Source organism: Onychostoma macrolepis, chromosome 23 (assembly GCF_012432095.1).
Source record: "Onychostoma macrolepis isolate SWU-2019 chromosome 23, ASM1243209v1, whole genome shotgun sequence".
NCBI classification, from domain to species: domain Eukaryota; kingdom Metazoa; phylum Chordata; class Actinopteri; order Cypriniformes; family Cyprinidae; genus Onychostoma; species Onychostoma macrolepis.
The window spans coordinates 5054869-5077357 of NC_081177.1; the positions used below are offsets into that span (position 1 = coordinate 5054869).

Genomic DNA, 22489 nt, shown 5'->3' on the forward strand with positions numbered 1-22489 from the left:
TCTGCAGGTCATTCACTAGGTCCCCCCCGTGTGGTTCTGGGATTTTTGCTTGCAGTTCTTGTGATCATTTTGACCCCACGGGGTGAGATCTTGCGTGGAGCCCCAGATCGAGGGAGATTATCAGTGGTCTTGTATGTCTTCCATTTTCTAATAATTGCTCCCACAGTTGATTTCTTCACACCAAGCTGCTTACCTATTGCAGATTCAGTCTTCCCAGCCTGGTGCAGGTCTACAATTTTGTTTCTGGTGTCCTTTGACAGCTCTTTGGTCTTGGCCATGGTGGAGTTTGGAGTTGGACTGTTTGAGGTTGTGGTGTCTTTTATACTGATAACGAGTTCAAACAGATGCCATTAATACACGTAACGAGTTGAGGACAGAGGAGCCTCTTAACCCCTTAACTGTCACTCACAGTTTTGAACGGAGACATTATAGTGCACTATCCAAACTTATTTTTTATAATTCATGAATGAAAACATTTTCCAACGTGATTTTGATGTACCATTTCCATGGTAATGCAATGTCTGATTTTAAAATGGGTTTCAAAGGATGAATTTTGAGATTTTAAGTTTTCAACTGATATATAATTTCTTATGATTTCTAAAGCGTGATAGAGAAAAAGGCAAAAAAGAAGACTTTCTGTGACAAAGGTCAGAACTCCTGTTATGATGTAGATTTTTCAGGTGCACTCTTGTCATAAATTAATCTATTACTTTTCCTACATAATTTTTTAACAAAAAAAGTGGTAAAATACCTATTTAGGAGTCTTAGACCTTTCCAACGATATATAGTTTGTCATGATTAGATTAGGATTTAATTGTAAAATAGTGAAGTAAACGTAGGCGTCCCACAGGGTGGACGGTGACAGTTAAGAGGTTAAAGAAGTTGTTACAGGTCTGTGAGAGCCAGAAATCTTGCTTGTTTGTAGGTGACCAAATACTTATTTTACCAAAGAATTTACCAATTAATTCTTTAAAAATCCTACATTTTGTCTCTCATAGTTGAGGTATACCTATGATGAAAATTACAGGCCTCTCTCATCTTTTTAAGTGGGAGAACTTGCACAATTGGTGGCTGACTAAATAATTTTTGCCCCACTGTATGTGTGTTTTATTTATATATATATATATATATATAAATAAATATATATATATATATATATATATATATATATATATATATATATATATATATATATATACACACACACACACACACACACACACACACACACACACACACACACACCTGTATATACACACATACACACACACACCTTCATTGAGCAATTAATTAACTAACTTAACTTAAATTTAATTGTTAAACTTAGTTGATAGAAAATATAACGTGTTTTAAGTAACATTAACTTTTATTAATCAATGCTAAAGATGTATTGTTCATTGTTAGGTCAGGAATGTAGTGTAATGAAGTTTTACTGCAAAGTGTTACTGATTAACTTAAGATGAGCGTGAGATGATTGCACAGGTAATCTAAAAATGAACACACTTCAATTTCCATTATCAGCCGATACTGATAAACAATATCAAAAACCACAGTATTTTACAATTGAATCTGTTTTAAGTGAATTCTATTTTTGTTAGATTAAGATCCATATGAAAAGGAGCAACAACTGCAGTATGAAAGCATTTGTAAATTACTAAATGGTGTGTTTCAGACCCATTTGCGTTGAAGAGGAACGTGGCTCGCAGTCTGAACAGTCAGATGGTGTTCGAGTACATCCAGGATCGTTTCCGTACGGCCTACAAGTATTTTGCCTGTCCTCAGAGCAGGAACGGAGCGAACGCCAGCCGCGGCTTACTGAGGAAGAAAACCAGACACTCTCGCACGGCCCGATCCCGCAGCCTAGACCGAAAGAAGAGCGGCGAGGAGGACGCAGACAGCAGTGATGATGAGGACGAGAGAGATATGGAGGAAGAGGAGAGTCTGAGAGCAGGGTTCACAGAGCTCCTGGTGAGCGATGCTGGGATGGACACCAGATTTGAGTCTGTTTCCCAGAAACCCTCCACAGCTGAGTCTTCTGCCCTGAACGGCCTGCTGATGGACAGCGAGGAGGAGGAGGAAGAGGAGGATAAAGATCAAGAGATGGAGAAACGGGACAGTATTGCTCCAGAAGACATGCACTACATCTTTGACAGGATGATCTTCACTGGAGGAAAGGTAATTGCACAGGATACTGTGTAAATATTTGTGGTGTTTGACTTATATTGTACATATGTTTGGCTCAAAAATCGGGTAGATATTGATCTTGTGTAGAGTTTATGTGAACTAAATCCGGCTTCAAAGCCAGCGAATTGTTTATATGAATTTTTTTAATGAATCAGCCAAAACAGCTCTCAAAATGTTATGAACAATTCAGTGGTGGATTGGCCTGAATTTTAAGAAATTATTTCACATACAAAGGGAAAAGTAAAAAACTTTGGGGTGACTAGGATTTTTTAAATTTTTTTTATTATATTTGTTTTTATGCTCGCCAAGAAATTTATTGCTGTGATCAAAGCTGAATTTTCAGCATCATTACTCCAGTAATGATCCTTCAGAAATCAGTCTAATATGCTGATTTGCTGCTCAAGAAACATTTCTTATAATTATCAGTGTTGAAAACACTTGTGCTGCTTCATATTTTTGTGGAAACAGTGATGCATTTTGTTTTTCAGAGTTCCTTGATGAATAGAAAGCATTTGCGACCAAAAATATTAATTTGCGAGTGAAGTTTTTGCTGAGGTCGCCAATGGCGACTATGTTATGACTTGATTTTTTTTCCTGATTGTTTTGTGATCACATCTTTTATGTCCACATACTAAACTGAGACGATGCGCATCAAAGTTTTAATGGAAAAAAAGAGTTTCAAACAGTCCTCATCTCTGCCGAAATGCCTGCTAAACGCAGCTCAGTTGTGCAACGCGAGAGATCAAAATGACAGAGACGTGCAAAGTGAAAGTGCAGAAAAGCAGTGTCTATTTCATGCAAAACTTGAACTTCAACAGGTAAAGCTTTCAGCTGTGTGGATATTGGCAATATCGTTAACAATTGTCGTTTATAATCATTACTAATATGGCTTCTTGTTATCAAGATCTTTATGCTGAGTTCTGTAAATGCGTGTTTGCCTGTTTGCAGCGCACTTGCCATCCAGTAATCACAATAAGCTTTGTGCTTTGTTACTTTTTAATAAACTTTTAATAAGTATCAGCTTTAACATTCTGCCAAATTCATAACAAAATTCATAAAATAAATACGGTTTTGGCGCTGTTTAATGCGGCAGGCGCAATCGCTTTAGCGCCTCAGTTCAAGCGGCAAGTAAACCCATTATATATTTCTCTATTATAGTATGAAATGAATGTGAATTAATATCAAAAGGTAGGCTATTTTATAAGAGAGCCTACACTTACTGAAATGTTTCATGTAATCACTCATTCTGTGTCAAACTGTGGAAATCTTGTAAAGCTTGTAAACAATGCCACGTAACAATACCTAACCACCGGCCATCCATAAGCTCATCAGTCAGCTAGAAAAATAATTTTAAAGAGGAGCATTTTGCTATATTTATTCACTCCGTATATTAATGTCATATTAATTGCATATTAATATTTTTACTTAACCTGCTGTCTACATGATAAAAAATGCAAAAAACAACTGGATGTGTGAGAGATTTGACAACATTTCTATAGGATGCATTGAGGAGGAGCCCAAACTAACACTGTAAAAAGCGATCAGTTGACTTTTCTTTAAAAAATTGAGGAAACCCAGGGCTCGCAAAATCGTGGGGTTGCTGCGTTTTCCAGTTGGGCTACCAAAATGTATCACTGCCCTGCCCAGTAGGCTAACTTAAATACTGTGGGTCTTTAAAAACCTCTCAATTTACTTGTATAAAATTTACGGCCATAAAAAGTTTTAAATATGTTAAATGGTATTAGAAAAGTCTTAATTATAATTTCAAGAGGTCTTACAGTTGGGGATGGAAAGACAAGAACCGCGATATAGCTGGATTAAACTTCAAAAGGCAATGATGTCATTGAATAAATATGAGTTTGGTGTAGGGAATATTAACAAGTCCCGCCCATTTGGAGCTGGCTCCAACCTCCGTTTATACCTATCTTGGAGAAGCCGCTATATTTGTTCCTAAAACGCCAACTTAATGCTTAATTAAAGCAATGCATTAAGTGAACTTGACAATTCTGAGTTACACCGACAAATAACAGTTTGAAAATGTGTTCACTTTTTATTTTAAGTTGGACCAACTTAAATTTATTAAATTGCAATTACTTAAAAGTTCTTATGGTCCATGATAATGGTACAGATTCTGTGTAATAAACAATTCTTTGTGACTGTATATTTCAAGTTGGAAAAGACATTTAGTTCCCACTTTAAGTGAACCTTAGTTCCCAGGTCATCTACAAGATGGATTAAAATGCTGATAAAGTCAAGAAAAGAGTAGACAAACACAAATAAATAAAACGCGTTTATTCTGTGGCACCTAAAAAAATTATTTGTCGCCTAAGTTTTTTCTTAAAGGAACCAATGGCAAAAAATCGATTTTTTTTGTCTGGAGGTTTAAGGGAAAAACAAACCTCTACTGACCACAAACTTTAGAACGATAGTATATAAAGCCCGGTACACACCAAGCCGACGCCGACAAACTAGTGGCGACGAAAGGGGACTGCAGGGTCGGCTAACGTCGGCAGCGTCTGGGTTCAAAGTTGCCCTGACACACCAAGCCGACGCTCGACACCCGACGGCTAAGTAGCACGTCCGTTCTGCGCCTTTCTCGCGCACTGGTTCGCCAGCTGAACAGCCAATCAGAATGATCAAATGGCCCGACTGACCAACATGTTGAATCGGCCGAAAAAAAGCAGACGAGGACCAACTTCAGCCGACGGTGCAGAACACACTGAGAAAACTTAGTCGGCCGACGAACAAAAACTGCCCGACGGCCAACCGTCGGCTTGGTGTGTACCGGGCTTAAAAGAGGTTAAAAGGCACAGCAGTGAAAAAAATAGACTAAGGGTGAATCCCATTTCTCTGTCTTACCCCTTTCCCTTCCCCTACCCCTTCGTCTTACCCCTAGCCCTTGTCCCTCGAAACCGAATGGTAAGCGCTAGGGGTGAAAACATACCCCTATGAAATGAGACACCACTTGGTTACGGTTACGTCATCATACACCGGCGCTAGCTAGCTGCTACGTCACCAGAGCCGACAAGTGTTGATCACAAACTTTGGATCGTTTTACAAACTTGTTAAAACTGTAGACATGCATGGAGTCCATTCAAGGCTAGTCTGCGGGACTGTTGTGCAAATCAGCAATGTAACTTTAGCGTCGCAAACTAGCGATTTTTTTTTTTTTTTTTTTTTTTTTAATTTTTTTTTAAACGTTTCAATTAAGAACATGGTTGCAAATATATATGTACAGGACTGTCTAGAGCACAAAACAAGACTGTCGTAATTTTTAAATAAATTATTTAAGCCGAAAATACTTGAATACTTGATGATCTTGCCGCCATTGTTGCCGGTTGCGCAGTGTGTTCTGGGTACCCCTTGGTTTCAAGTAAGCTCGCGAAAATGCTTGGTTTTAAGGGGTATCTACCACTTCCCCTTAGCCCTACCCCTCGATCAAAACGAGAATTGGGATAGCCCTTACTCTCACGTGAACGCGCAAAACTAAGGGGAAGGGCTAAGGGGAATGGTTAAGACAGAGAAATGGGATTCACCCTAAATATACGGTGGAATTGGCATGCAATCCTATAATTCAATTGTCTGGAGTCATTTTTTTTATGTAGTTTATACTATGGCACACATGTGCATCACATGTATTATGGTAAATAATCTGGTGCTGTGAACCAGAAGTTAAGCGTCTGCTGGTTGTTTTGCTTCACAGCCGCCAACGGTCGTGTGCAGCATCTGCAAGCGAGACGGCCACCTTAAAGACGAATGCCCTGAAGACTTCAAGAAGGTCGAGCTGAAACCCCTGCCGCCCACGACTGAGCACTTCAGAGAAATCCTGGACGGACTCTGCATGCTGTGCTACCGTGAGCGACATCCCATACTTTACCATCATCTGTTTTAATACTCCAGCGCATACCGATCAATCAGCTTGAGTGCATTTATTTGCATTTACCCTCACATTTACTTCAGGCTCAGTTGTGATGTTTTTGTGTTTGTAGGTGAGCTGTCGCCGTCTCTCATTGAGCAGCAGAAGAGGGAACAGATTCTGGGCAGTCTGGAGCGCTTCATCAGAAAAGAGTACAACGGTGTGGAAACAAAATAGTTTTTTTCTTTTTTTTTACTTGGTTGAAATGGGCCCTTTTCACATTTCCTGGGTTTTCAGAAGCAGAAGTTGTCATGTACATTGGGGGAAAAAATAATTTGATCCCCTGCTGATTTTGTACGTTTGCCCACTGACAAAGAAATGATCAGTATATAATTTTAATGGTAGGTTTATTTGAACAGTGAGAGACAGAATAACAACAAAAAAATCCAGAAAAATGCATTTAAAAAAAATTATCAGTTATAAACTTATTTGTATTTTAATGAGTGAAATAAGTATTTAATCCCCTATCAATCAGCAAGATTTCTGGCTCCCAGGTGTTTTTTATACAGGTTGTTACCTGTTTAAAAGACACCTGTCCACAGAAGCAATCATTCAATCAGATTCCAAACTCTCCACTATGGCCAAGACCAAAGAGCTGTCCAAGGATGTCAGGGACAAGATTGTAGACCTGCACAAGGCTGGAATGGGCTACAAGACCATCGCCAAGCAGCTTGGTGAGAAGGTGACTGGGACTGTATTCGCCAAGAAAACAACTGGTAACACACTGCGCCGTGAAGGACTGAAATCCTGCAGCGCCCACAAGGTCCCCCTGCTCAAGAAAGCACATTTACAGGCCCGTCTGAAGTTTGCCAATGATTCAGAGGAGAACTGGGTGAAAGTGTTGTGGTCAGATGAGACCAAAACTGAGCTCTTTGGCATTGCATCAACTCGCCGTGTTTGGAGGAGGAGGAATGCTGCCTATGACCCCAAGAACACCATCCCCACCGTCAAACATGGAGGTGGAAACATTATGCTTTGGGGGTGTTTTTCTGCTAAGGGGACAGGACAACTGCACTGCATCAAAGGGATGATGGACGAGGCCATGTACTGTCAGGGCCAGGGCATTGAAGCCAGCCAGGGTATTGAAAATGGCTCGTGGATGGGTATTCCAGCATGACAATGACCCAAAACACATGGCCAAGGCAACAAAGGAGTGGCTCAAGAAGAAGCACATTAAGTTCCTGGAGTGGCCTAGCCAGTCTCCAGACCTTAATCCCATAGAAAATCTGTGGAGTGAGCTGAAGGTTCGAGTTACCAAACGTCAGCCTCGAAACCTTAATGACTTGGAGAGGATCTGCAAAGAGGAGTGGGACAAAATCCCTCCTGAGTTGTGTGCAAACCTGGTGGCCAACTACAAGAAACGTCTGACCTCTGTGATTACCAACAAGGGTTTTGCCACCAAGTACTAAGTCATGTTTTGCGAAGGGTTCAAATACTTATTTCACTCATAAAAATGCTTTTTTGAAATGCGTTTTTCTGGATTTTTTTTTTTTTTTTGTTATTCTGTCTCACTGTTCAAATAAACCAACCATTAAAATTATAGACTGATCACTTCTTTGTCAGTGGGCAAACATACAAAATCAGCAGGGGATCAAATAATTTTTTCCCCCACTGTAGATGTGTAAACATCTATAGTGATGCCCATTTTGCTCTAATAGCAAAATATAATATCCATGAGTGCATTTCCACTACTATCCAACAGAACAAATTTTAGAGAGATTGATTATGGCAGACATAAGAGAAAGATGCCAAATTTACCATCACTTTCTCAGATGTTGTATTAGAAACAGCCAGAGCAGTGTTAACTAGTTTTTTTGTATGATTGAATGTCTAAGTACACAACACAAAGTATGTATGTGTGTGTATATATATATATTTATATATTAACTTTATGGCCAAACATATCGGCAACCTTGGTAAATATGATCAAAGAATGCTGTGAAAATTTAGTGACATTGTTAGTCCTTTTGATCTTTTATTTTTTAAAAATCACCAACCTCAAATGAACCAACCTTTCATTGGAAAATACGAATTTAAAATGGGGGGAAATATCATTCTGAAATAAATGTTTTTCTCAAATGCACGTTGGACACAATTATTGGCACCCCTAGAAATTCTCATGAGTAAAATATCTCTGAAGTGTATTCCCATTCATATTCACAATTTTGAGCACTCCAGGGTGATTATGAACATAAAATTATCCAGCCATGGCTTCCTGTTTCACAGAAATATAAATGGGAGGGAAAACAAAGCCCAAATTCCCTTAATCATCCATCACAATGAGAAAAACCAAAGAATACATTTCTGATGTGCAGCAAAAGCACAGCAATTGAGCTTCACAAATTAGTGAAGTGGCTTTAAGAAAAGAGCTAGAGCAGTGAAAATTCCCATTTCCACCATCAGGGCAATAATTAAGAATTTCCAATCAACATAAAATGTTACGAAACTGCCTGCAAGAGGACGTGTGTCTATATTGTCCTAATGCACGGTGAGAAGGAGAGTTTGAGTGGCTAAAGACTCCAAGGTCCACAGCTGGAGAATTGCAGAAAATAGTTGAGTCTCGGGGTCAGAAAACCTTAAAAAAAAAATTGTCAAACGGCACCTACATCGCCACATGTTGTTTGGGAGGCTTTCAAGAAAAATTCACCTCGCTCATCCAAAAACAAACTCCAGCATATTCAGTTATCAGACACGACTGGAACTTCAAATGGCACTGGCTTCTATGGTCAGATGAAACTAAAAAAATTTGCATTTTAGCAGCAAACACTCAAGATGGGTTTAGTGAACACAGGGATAAAAAGTACCCCATGTGTACAATGAAATATACTGCTGTATTTTTGATGTTGTGGGCCTATATTTCTGCTGGAGGTCCTGGACATCTTGTTTAGACACATGGCATCATGGATTCTATCAAATACCAACAGATGAAAAGTCAATAAGTGACTGACTCTGTTAGAAATCTTATAATGGGCCATGTTTGGATCTTCCAACCGTAAAATAATCCAAACACAAAAATGGGTCACTGAGCACAAAACCAAGCTTCTGCTGGCCATTCCAGTCCTCTGACCTGAACCCTTTAGAAAATGAGTGGTGAACTGAAGAGAAGAAGCACCAACATGGAGCTGGGAATCTAAAGGGTCTGGAGTAATTCTGGATGAAGGAATGGTCTCTGATCTCTTGTCAGGTGTTCTCTAACCTCATCAGGCATTATAGGAGAAAATTTAGAGCTGTTAAACTGGCAAATGGAGGTATTGCATTTTATTCAAAAGTATTGAATAAAAGGGTGCCGTTAATTGTGGCCAATGTGTATTGGAGAAAAAAAAACATTTATTTCATAATGACATTTCCCCCCCATTTTAAATTCTTATCCAATGAAAGGTTAGATTTTTGTGATTTTTTTTTTTTTTTTTTTTTTTAAATATTTTAAATATTCCTTTGATATTTACCAAGGGTGCCAATATTTTTGGCCATAATTGTACATGTGTTTGTGTGTGTGTATATATATATATATATATATATATATATATATATACATATATATATATATACATACATACATATACATATATATATATATGTATGTATATGTATATGTATGTATATGTATATGTGTATATATGTATATATATATATATATGTATGTATATGCATATGCATATGTAATAATAGCTATAAGTATTTAAACAATTGCTGGATTTACAATAGGGTTTCACAAACTGGGATTTGTGTTCATGATCTGATGAATAATTTATTAAATCATAATAATGTAAAATAAAAAAATAAATAATTTTATAATAAAGTATAAAATAAATAATAAAAGCACAAACTGCAGTAATGTACACTATAGTGTAAATGAAAACAGTAACTATTCTTCATGCTTTCAGTTAATTTCTAAATGACTTATGCTAGCCATATTGGTCTATTCTTGCCAAGAACCGCCCACTTAGACAGGAAGTGACATGTAAAACCACCAACTACAGTTCATTCCATCAGTACATATAATGTTTGACAAGAACTGCCAACGCTGTGAGTTTGATCCATGGAAAAAATTTTCACAGTTTGTATGATTATAAACAGATCGGTTAACTGCAGTATCACTATTTTTGACACAAGTTAATCTGTGTTCTGTGTGTTTTTGTTCAGATAAGGCCCAGCTCTGTCTGTTTGGCTCCTCTAAGAACGGCTTTGGCTTTCGTGACAGTGACCTGGACATCTGTATGACACTGGAGGGTCACGACACCGCTGAGGTATAAATCCTGTTGCCCCTTCAAAAGAGGGACATGCCATGTTTTATATTGATTTTTAGACACTTTTTTTTGTAAATATCTGTGTGATTAGGCCAATAGTAGAAACATACCTTATTTTTATTTCATTTAATTTTTGTCATGCAAAATTTCAAAAGTACTAATAATGTGCGTTATAATATATTGATGACTGTTTTCCCTTACTTTAAATGGTGTTTTGTTTAAAAACATTGACACTTTTTTAAAATTATTTAATTTTTTAACATTTAGCAGATTTATTTAAAGTGATTTACAAATGAGGACAATGGAAGCAATCAAAATCAACAAAAGAGCAATGATACGCAAGTGCTATAACAAGTCTCAGTTAGCCTAACGCAGTACACGTATCAAGGTTTTTTTAATTTTTTTATTATATAATAAAAAGGAAAAAGAATAGAGCAAGCTAGTGTTATAGGCCGTTTTTGCTTTTGTTAATTGTATAATAAATAAAAAGAAAACAATAGATAGAATACAATAACATTAGAGAAGCTAGTGTTTTTTGTTTTAAAGAAAACAAGCAGTTAGTAAATGAATAGAGTGCAAGTCTAAAAGGGATGTTTTTTTTTTGTTTGTTTTTTTTAAGAATAGAATTAGAATAGAGAGTGCTAGAGTTAAAGGGTCAAATAAAGATGGAAGAGATGTGTTTTTAGCTGATTCTTGAAGATGGCTAAGGACTCTAAGGCTGCTGGGATAGAGTTGGGCAGGTCATTCCACCAGCAGGGAACATTTAATTTAAAAGTCTGTGAAAGTGATTTTGTGCCTCTTTGGGATGGCACAATAATGCGTCGTTCACTTGCAGAACGCAAGCTTCTAGAGGCACATAAGTCTGAAGTAATGAATTTAGGTAAAGGGGTGCAGAGCCAGTGGTGGTTATGTAGGCAAATATTAATGCTTTGAATTTTATGCGAGCAGCTATTGGTAGCCAGTGCAAATTGATAAACAGGTGTGATGTGCATTCTTTTCAGCTCATTAAAAATTAATCTTGCTGCTGTGTTCTGGATTAATTGTAAAGGATTGATGGAACTGGCTGGAAGACCTGCCAAGAGAGCATTGCAATAGTCCAGCCTGGACAGAACATTTTTATTTTTCAATTTTTTGCCAATTATCGACTCTCCTGATGTTAACTTGTTTCACTTTCTAATTTTTCTTGCAGAATCTGAACTGTAAGGAGATCATTGAGGGTTTAGCCAAGGTGCTGAAGAAACACACAGGTACGGGAGTGATTTATTTAGCAAAAATGAAGTCAGTATGAGTTGATTCTTCAAAGCTGACGGATTCATTTGTTTGTGTGGTTCAGGTTTAAGGAATATTTTGCCTATCACAACTGCTAAAGTGCCTATAGTGAAGTTTGAACACAGGCAGAGCGGACTGGAGGGAGACATCAGCCTCTACAACACACTGGTGAGACGCTATCTCTCTCTCTTATATTTAGTGCTGTCAATCGATTAAAATAAAAAACTAATTAATCGCACATTTTTCTGAAATTAATCACGATTAGTCCCATCTAACATTAAAGTTTTTAAATATACTTTTATATTGCAATAATTTCACATTCAATCTTCAAATTAATGTACAAACAACATATTTTTAATATTTGTTTAATGCCATTTTTTTTTTAAAATGAAAAAAGAAAAATCCCCTAATATTTAACCATTGACTATAGCCATTAAACATTACATTATAATTAAGAGCTATCAATTCTAACATTCATTAGACTTTAAATATAACTTCTAATTTAAGTGAACTTAAAACAATATTCACATAAACCCATTGTAATAAATGTTATATTTAGCTAGGCTACCTGTGCCCCTTAGCAGAAATATACAGAAATTGAATATCAATTTATCAACCACTAAATTCTAAACTAAATACAGATAAATACTTAAAGCTATATAAAAATTATTGATTTCCTCTTTTTTTCTTTTATTCTTGATTAACATACATCACAGCAGCTGGTTATTAGGTTGTTTTTGGCTGCTATATCTTTAAGAGCTGCCGCTACCCAACATGACGCGGATCTGTCACGCATAGTATTTTCTCTCAACTCTCATCACCTTTTCTGACCCACTTCAGGTCGGACCCATTTCAGTCTCTACTAATGAGATGACGAGTTGAATCGAGTGTGTTAGATGAGGGAGACAGTGCTAGGATGCTCCAGGACAGTTTTGAAAACCATTTCAGAGACATGTTCTTAATATAACTCATATATAACATATTACATGCATGCACAGGTTTATGGCAGCTTTAATCGCCTTTTTGTAACTTCATGCCTTAACTGACCACGACATTGCATGCTCATAGTTTATTTTGTGCTTTGATATGAATTTATACAGGCTACAGCGCGCGGTAGTTTCCGCGCTCGTTTGACTCGTGCATGCCGCTGAAGTGAAGCTGGAGCGCGTGTCTGAAACATCTCCGGATTGATGTGAGCGTAAAGACGTTCTGCGACTGAATAAATGCACTTCTTGTCAAGAAAAAACATACAGAAACAGTAGTTTGTGAGTGGGGTGACCAACCCTAGGCTCCGTCCCTGCGTTAACGGCGTTTTTGACAGCACTAATTATATTATATTATATTATGTGTCTGTATGAAAAATTGGCTACTTTATTATAATTTGAATTATTTATTTATTTTATTTGAATGTTGTCTTTGTGTGTCAGGCCCAACACAACACCCGGATGCTGGCCACATATGCTGCTTTAGACCCTCGTGTGCAGTATCTGGGCTACACGATGAAAGTATTTGCCAAGGTAAGACCATCATAAATGTGATTTTAATTTGCAGAATGCAGGTAGTTGCGTAAAATATTCTGTACAATATTCAAACATGCACATTCAGACAGCTAGTGCTAAAGGAACATGTGCGTGAGTAGTTCATCTACTTACATTTTAATGACTTTTTCTGATGTTTCAAATGTTTGGGGTCTGTCGTTTTGTTTTTTAAAGGAATTAATACTTGTATTCAGCAAGGATGCATTCAATTGATCAGAAGTGGCAGTAAAGACATTAATAATGTTACAAAAGATTTCTATTTCAAATAAATGCTGTTATATTGAACTTTCTATTCATCAAAGAATCCTGAAACAAAATGTATAACAAAAATATGAAGCAGCACAACTTTTCAGCACTGATAATAGTCAGAAATGCTTCTTGAACAGCAAATCAGCATATTACAATAATTTCCGAAGGATCATGTGACTCTGAAGACTGGAGTAATGATGCTGAAAATTCAGGTTTGATCACAAATAAATTACATTGTAAACATTTACAAACAGCTATTTTAAATTTTAAAATATTTCAAAATATTACTGTAACTACTGTATTTTTGATCAAATAAATGCAGCCTTGGTGAGCAGAAGAGGCTTTTTTTTTTTTCTCAAACATTAAAGAAAAGTCTTACTCACCCAATCTTATGAACAATAGGGTATACATTGAAGAAAATAGTGAAAGAAACATTCTAATTCTTATTAATTACAAATTCATAAAGTTCATAAGTGTTATTTAATAATAAAGTGTAAATTTAGTGTACCATGTCACTGCTCTCTGCATTTTCTCCTAATGTGAATGCATAGGAAACTGCTGTTTGCTATAGTATTGACTACATGCACACTAGGAGAAAACAGGATGTGAAATGTCAATGTATGTGTTTTGCAGCGCTGTGACATTGGCGACGCCTCCAGAGGAAGTCTCTCCTCTTATGCTTACATCCTCATGGTGCTGTATTTCCTACAACAGAGACAACCACCAGTCATACCTGTGTTACAAGAGGTACAGCGCCCTTACACAGATGTACTGTGGTAGTACCATGGTTCACTGATAATATCGGTGCCATGGTACTGAATGATTGTGTTCTTCTGCAGATATTCGATGGGAACGCTGTTCCTCAGAGGATGGTGGACGGCTGGAACGCTTTCTTCTTTGATGACCTTGATGAGCTGGTAAGCAGGCAATAATGCCGTTTTGTTTGTCACAGTACATTGAAGAGTTTTCATTCAACTTATATTGTACCATTTTTATTAATTTAATTGTTTATTAGATATGAACCATTTCACATTTACCTTTCATTAGAAAATCAACAAAAAATTAATATATTTGGTATTATTTGTAATTATGAAAAGTAATCAAATTATTATAGCAATTGTCACTAAATGCACAAATAAAAAAGGTAAATTATTTATATATATATATATATATATATATGTACACGTACACATATATATATACACACACACATACTCTATCACTTATTTTTCTTTGCATATTTAGCGAAAAGTAATTACAAAGAAATTTGAGTTTTTCTGTGTATTTACTGACAATTACTACATACTATCAGTTATTGATTTTCTTTATTTTATAGTAATTACTTGTCACTAAATAACACAGAAAATCCATAACTGATAGTATGAATTTGTTTACTTAATATAATATAAGTAATCTAATTATTTTTGTAATTATTTGTCTCTAGTACAGATAATTTTTGTTATTTTATACAAAAATTATATATATATATATATATATATATATATATATATATATATATATATATATATATATATATATATATATATATATATATATATATATATATATATATATATATATATATATATATATATATACACACACACAGACACAGACAGACATATACATACAGGTGCTGGTCATATAATTAGAATATCGTCAAAAGTTGATTTATTTCACTAATTCCATTCAAAAAGTGAAACTTGTATATTATATTCATTCATTACACACAGACTGATATATTTCAAATGTTTATTTCTTTTAATTTTGATGATTATAACTGACAACTAAGGAAAATCCCAAATTCAGTATCTCAGAAAATTAGAATATTGTGAAAAGGTTCAATATTGAAGACACCTGGTGCCACACTCTAATCAGCTAATTAACTCAAAACACCTGCAAAGGCCTTTAAATGGTCTCTCAGTCTAGTTCTGTAGGCTACACAATCATGGGGAAGACTGCTGACTTGACAGATGTCCAAAAGACGACCATTGACACGTTGCACAAGGAGGGCAAGACATAAAAGGTCATTGCAAAAGAGGCTGGCTGTTCACAGAGCTCTGTGTCCAAGCACATTAATAGAGAGGCGAAGGGAAGGAAAAGATGTGGTAGAAAAAACGTGTACAAGCAATAGGGATAACCGCACCCTGGAGAGGATTGTGAAACAAAACCCATTCAAAAATGTCGGGGAGATTCACAAAGAGTACTGCACTATGCACAGACGTATGCAAGACATGGGTTTCAGCTGTCGCATTCCTTGTGTCAAGCCACTCTTGAACAACAGACAGCGCTAGAAGCGTCTCGCCTGGGCTAAAGACAAAAAGGACTGGACTGCTGCTGAGTGGTCCAAAGTTATGTTCTCTGATGAAAGTAAATTTTGCATTTCCTTTGGAAATCAGGGTCCCAGAGTCTGGAGGAAGAGAGGAGAGGCACACAATCCACGTTGCTTGAGGTCCAGTGTAAAGTTTCCACAGTCAGTGATGGTTTGGAGTGCCATGTCATCTGCTGGTGTTGGTCCACTGTGTTTTCTGAGGTCCAAGGTCAACGCAGCCGTATACCAGGAAGTTTTAGAGCACTTCATGCTTCCTGCTGCTGACCAACTTTATGGAGATGCAGATTTCATTTTCCAACAGGACTTAGCACCTGCACACATTGCCAAAGCAACCAGTATCTGGTTTAAAGGTCCCATGACATGCTGCTTTTTGGATGCTTTTATATAGGCCTAAGTGGTCCCTAATACTGTATCTGAAGTCTGTTTCCCGAAATTCAGCCTTGCTGCAGAATTTCAGCCACTATGAGCCAGTCCCACAATGAGCTTTCCTTAGGACGTGCCATTCCTGTGTCTGTAGCTTTAAGGACGAGAGAGGCGGGGCAAGGTGGAGGGTGGGGGTGTGGCCTTAACCAGCTTGCACTACCATGCGCTAATGTTGACAGTGGATGTATCGCAATGGCTCAAAGACACGCAGTCATTCAAGCTTTTCAGTTTGACCCAGAATCTGATCCGGATGGAGAAGCACCGGATGAAGAAGTTGCAACTCAGCGGCTACAGCAGGACGTCTCCGAATGGTTAGTTTAAAATATTGTGTCTGGATTCGGTACTTTAGTTGGTTTGTTTATGTATGCTGTTACAGTTATTATCATGTAGCTAATGCTAGCCATAGAGTCGGATGAAGGAACTAAAAAAATACTTCGGTGTTCATTTGTACATCCAAAAACTGAGCAAATATCATGCTTCGCTCGTTTGCAAGCCATGATGTAGCTCGAGGGAAAAAAAATGTTGCAAGGTAGTAGCTCATTTTCTCATGGGCGGGCAAAGCAGAGAAAGGGGAGGTAACCTTTCCCCGTATGACGACATACAGGGAAGATTCCAGATTGGGCCATCTGAGCTTTCATTTTCTCAAAGGCGAAGCAGGATACCCAGGGCTCGGTTTTACACCTATTGCCATTTCTAGCCACTGGGGGACCATAGGCAGGCTAGGGGGACTCACATTAATGTTAAAAAACCTCATAAAGTGAAATGTTCATGCCATGGGACCTTTAAGGACCATGGTATCCCTGTTCTTAATTGGCCAGCAAACTCTCCTGACCTTAACCCCATAGAAAATCTATGGGGTATTGTGAAGAGGAAGATGCGATATGCCAGACCCAACAATGCAGAAGAGATGAAGGCCACTATCAGAGCAACCTGGGCTCTCATAACACCTGAGCAGTGCCACAGACTGATCGACTCCATGCCACGCCGCATTGCTGCAGTAATTCAGGCAAAAGGAGCCCCAACTAAGTATTGAGTGCTGTACATGCTCATACTTTTCATGTTCATACTTTTCAGTTGGCCAAGATTTCTAAAAATCCTTTCTTTGTATTGGTCTTAAGTAATATTCTAATTTTCTGAGATACTGAATTTTCCTTAGTTGCCAGTTATAATCATCAAAATTAAAAGAAATAAACATTTTAAATATATCAGTCTGTGTGTAATGAATGAATATAATATACAAGTTTCACTTTTGAATGGAATTAGTGAAATAAATCAACTTTTGATGATATTCTAATTATATGACTAGCACCTGTATGTGTGTATACACATACACATATAAATATATATAAATATATATATATATATATATATATATATATATATATAAATAAATCATTTTTGTATAATTATAACAAAAACTTATCTGTACTAGAGACAAGTAATTACAAAAATAATTAGATTACTTAATATAAGTAAACAAATACATACTATCAGTTATGGATTTTCTGTGTTATTTAGTGACAAGTAATTACTATAAAATAAAGAAAATCAATAACTGATAGTATGTAGTAATTGTCAGTAAATACACAGAAAAACTCAAATTTCTTTGTAATTACTTTTCGCTAAATATGCAAAGAAAAATAAGTGATAGTATATATTTATTTTATTTATAATTCTAATATTAATAATCAAATTTGTTGTAATTGTCACTAAATACACAAAGAAAAACAGTTACTAGTATTTTTTTAAATTTATTTATAATAGTAATAATAAATGATTAGTATGTGTTTTTATATTATATTTAGCCAACGTCACTGAATGTGATACACTTTTATTCACTTGGACATTGTAAACAAATTAAGCGTTCCGATACATTTTCGAGTGCACTGAGTGTGCATTGTTTAATGTGTGTGTTTTGTGTCCAGCGGCGGCGTCTGCCGGAGCTCCATCAGAATAAGGAGACTGTCGGCGAGCTGTGGCTCGGCCTGCTGCGCTTCTACACAGAAGAGTTTGATTTTAAAGAGTACGTCATCTCCATCCGCCAGCGCAAGCGCCTCACCACCTTTGAGAAACAGTGGACGTCCAAATGCATCGCAATCGAAGGTTTGAAACGCTCATTATCGGCATACAGTAACTTGTCGCTCTGCTGTGAAATACACAAACATTAGAATTAGTCATTTTATTCTGTTTATTTATTTGTTCATTTAATTAATTCAACCTCTGCCTTTCTCAAGGTTTTTTTTTTTTTTTTTTAATTAGACCATTTTCATAAGCCCAAAATGGATTCATAATTCATTCTAATATCATAAAAAGCATAGATTTTAGAATCATTAATATATTTTATTCATTTTTTACTTATTTATTTTTTATAGTAGTATTTTATAGTTATCCCATCCTTTTTCCAAATAGATTTACAATGTTTAATGCACTAAAATACAGTAAAAATTTCAGTTTTTAATTTATATTTATTATATTATTTATTAATTCATTTGTAATTAATTAAATATATTAATTAATATATACTCACTCATGTTTAAATTATATTATTTATAATTATTAATAAATCTAAGTAGTTAATTTTCACTAAATACACAAAGTAATAATTGATAGTTTATATTTTTGTTTTTATTTATATTTATTAATTTTATACTTTTAATTTCATTAAGTGTATGTTAATTTTAGTTATTCCATTGTTTCCAAGTACATTTTAAAATGTTTAAAGCACTAAAATACAGTAAATATTTGTTTTAATCTATATTTTATATTATTTGTTATTACTTGATTAAATATACAACATTTATATTTGTTTATTTTTATTTATAATTCTATTAAAACAAATCTAATTATTTTTAATAACTGTTTCGCTTAACACACAGACAAATGGTGTTTATTATTATTATTATTATTATTATTATTATTATTATATATATTTTTAGTATTGTATGTTTAGCCAATGTTGAGGTAACTTCACTGAATGTGACGGGTACAGTTTGACTTTTAATATTTTGCAATATTTCATTTCAACAAGACAATTGTATCGCATGCCCCCTAGCTAGGTTAAATGTTATATGCTGTGTTTTACATGACTCTTTATTTTTAACAGATCCCTTTGACTTGAATCACAATCTTGGGGCTGGTGTTTCTCGCAAAAGTAAGCAAAACTATCCCATTCCTCATATTTTTGTGTTTTCTGCTCTAAACAGCAGTTCTAGTAAATGTATGGTGGATTATGTCTCACTCGTTCTCTCTGCCTTTTATTACACAGTGACTAATTTCATCATGAAGGCCTTCATCAACGGCAGGAAGCTGTTTGGCACCCCGTTTTACCCTCAGCCAGGAACAGAGGCCGTGAGTCACATTAAAACTGCTCCTGAGCACCATCAACCTTCACTTCATACCTCGTTTCATCTTCGTGTCTCTGTCTCTCTGTCAGGATTACTTCTTTGACTCGAAGGTGCTGACAGACGGTGAACTGGCTCCTAATGACCGCTGCTGTCGGATCTGCGGGAAGATTGGCCACTACATGAAGGACTGCCCAAAGAGGCGCAGGTGCGCTGTTCACACACGCAGAAACTATTACCTTTTACAGCAAAGTGCTTAGCTTATCTAGTCTGTTTTCAGAATGAAGAAAAAGGAGAACGAGCGTGAGGAGGAGGTCAGGGAGGAGGACAGGGAGCCCAGAGAGAGACGCTGCTTTCAGTGTGGTGATATGGGTCACGTGAGGAGAGACTGTCCCGATTACAAACACCTCCGTCAGAGAGCAGTGCCTGGACCAGGTACAGCTCCACTTAACTCAGTCGTTTCTTCTGTCTGCTGATTTATTAATTAATGCAGCCTCTCCAGAGCTTAATTTCTCAGAGCGTTTTTATAAGCCCAAACCGTTTATGAATAGATTTAATAAATAAATCTAATAAGTATTTTATATCTATCCATCAGTCCATCTATTTAAATGGAGAAAGATCATATTTAAAAACATAAATTTTATACATTTTTAATACGTTTATTTTATAGTTATTCCATCTGTTGTTTAAGTACATTTAACATGTGTAATGCATTAAAATAAATTGAAGAAAAAAAAAAATATATATATATACACTAAGATGTATAAAATTATTTGTTTTAAATATAATATCTATCTGTTTTTAATAGGTTTATCTTAGTTATTCCATTTATTAAGTACATTTTACATGTGTGATATATTAAAATACAGTTTATATATTATTAATATTATATGTAATGTATATAATTATTTAGGTGTAATTAATTTTCACTATTAATAGGGTCAATATCACCATAGAGTACCTTTCAACCCTCACAATACTCAAAACTTTTGGTTTTAATTTCCCATTCGCTTTGTCATATCATAAATAGTAGACACTCAAGTACTATAGAAACATATTAGCTGAGCTCCCACACATTTTTTTAGATAATTATGGGCCATTATTCAAGCATAAAACATAAGATATGGACACATACAGTGGGTACGGAAAGTATTCAGACCCCTTAAATTTTTCACTCTTTGTTATATTGCAGCCATTTGCTAAAATCATTTAAGTTAATTTTTTTTTTTCTCAATGTACACAGCACCCCATATTGACAGAAAAACACAGAATTGTTGACATTTTGCAGATTTATTAAAAGAAAACTGAAATATCACATGGTCCTAAGTATTCAGACCCTTTGCTGTGACACTCATATATTTAACTCAGGTGCTGTCCATTTCTTCTGATCATCCTTGAGATGGTTCTACACCTTCATTTGAGTCCAGCTGTGTTTGATTATACTAATTGGACTTGATTAGGAAAGCCACACACCTGTCTATATAAGACCTTACAGCTCACAGTGCATGTCAGAGCAAATGAGAATCATGAGGTCAAAGGAACTGCCTGAAGAGCTCAGAGACAGAATTGTGGCAAGGCACAGATCTGGCCAAGGTTACACAAAAATTTCTGCTGCACTTAAGGTTCCTAAGAGCACAGTGGCCTCCATAATCCTTAAATGGAAGACGTTTGGGACGACCAGAACCCGTCCTAGAGCTGGCCGTCCGGCCAAACTGAGCTATCGGGGGAGAAGAGCCTTGGTGAGAGAGGTAAAGAAGAACCCAAAGATCACTGTGGCTGAGCTCCAGAGATGCAGTCGGGAGATGGGAGAAAGTTGTAGGAAGTCAACCATCCCTGCAGCCCTCCACCAGTCGGGGCTTTATGGCAGAGTGGCCCGACGGAAGCCTCTCCTCAGTGCAAGACACATGAAAGCCTGCATGGAGTTTCCTAAAAAACACCTGAAGGACTCCAATATGGTGAGAAATAAGATTCTCTGGTCTGATGAGACCAAGATAGAACTTTTTGGCCTTAATTCTAAGCGGTATGTGTGGAGAGAACCAGGCACTGCTCATCACCTGTCCAATACAGTCCCAACAGTGAAGCATGGTGGTGGCAGCATCATGCTGTGGGGGTGTTTTTCAGCTGCAGGGACAGGACGACTGGTTGCAATCGAGGGAAAGATGAATGCAGCCAAGTACAGGGATATCCTGGACAAAAACCTTCTCCAGAGTGCTCAGGACCTCAGACTGGGCCGAAGGTTTACCTTCCAACAAGACAATGACCCTAAGCACACAGCTAAAATAACGAAGGAGTGGCTTCACAACAACTCGTGACTGTTCTTGAATGGCCTAGTTCAACCAGTCGTCCTGTCCCTGCAGCTGAAAAACACCCCCACAGCATGATGCTGCCACCACCATGCTTCACTGTTGGGACTGTATTGGACAGGTGATGAGCAGTGCCTGGTTCTCTCCACACATACCGCTTAGAATTAAGGCCAAAAAGTTCTATCTTGGTCTCATCAGACCAGAGAATCTTATTTCTCACCATCTTGGAGTCCTTCAGGTGTTTTTTAGGGAACTCCATGCGGGCTTTCACGTGTCTTGCACTGAGGAGAGGCTTCCGTCGGGCCACTCTGCCATAAAGCCCCGACTGGTGGAGGGCTGCAGTGATGGTTGACTTTCTACAACTTTCTCCCATCTCCCGACTGCATCTCTGGAGCTCAGCCACAGTGATCTTTGGGTTCTTCTTTACCTCTCTCACCAAGGCTCTTCTCCCCCAATAGCACAGTTTGGCCAGACGGCCAGCTGTAGGAAGGGTTCTGGTCGTCCCACACGTCTTCCATTTAAGGATTATGGAGGCCACTGTGCTCTTAGGAGCCTTAAGTGCAGCAGAAATTTTTTTGTAACCTTAGCCAGATCTGTGCCTTGCCACAATTCTGTCTCTGAGCTCTTCAGGCAGTTCCTTTGACCTCATGATTCTCATTTGCTCTGACATGCACTGTGAGCTGTAAG

The 22489-nt window shown here is 36.9% G+C and overlaps 1 protein-coding gene across 2 annotated transcripts in view; it reads left to right on the top strand.

Moving 5' to 3' along the window:
• The window catches only part of tut4 (terminal uridylyl transferase 4), a 51767-nt gene that overhangs the window by 24276 nt on the left and 5002 nt on the right, over nt 1-22489 (top strand). For both annotated transcript variants that reach the window (XR_009268861.1, XM_058763744.1), the window contains exons 13-26: nt 1673-2175; nt 5888-6038; nt 6174-6260; nt 10244-10347; nt 11537-11594; nt 11681-11784; nt 13044-13133; nt 14037-14150; nt 14243-14320; nt 18084-18261; nt 19262-19309; nt 19424-19506; nt 19592-19707; nt 19780-19934. Coding sequence is in view for 1 of the 2 variants with exons in the window: in XM_058763744.1 (XP_058619727.1) it covers nt 1673-2175; nt 5888-6038; nt 6174-6260; nt 10244-10347; nt 11537-11594; nt 11681-11784; nt 13044-13133; nt 14037-14150; nt 14243-14320; nt 18084-18261; nt 19262-19309; nt 19424-19506; nt 19592-19707; nt 19780-19934 (1869 nt within the window). In the remaining variant the exon portion in view is untranslated. The remainder of the gene's footprint in view (nt 1-1672; nt 2176-5887; nt 6039-6173; nt 6261-10243; nt 10348-11536; nt 11595-11680; nt 11785-13043; nt 13134-14036; nt 14151-14242; nt 14321-18083; nt 18262-19261; nt 19310-19423; nt 19507-19591; nt 19708-19779; nt 19935-22489) is intronic.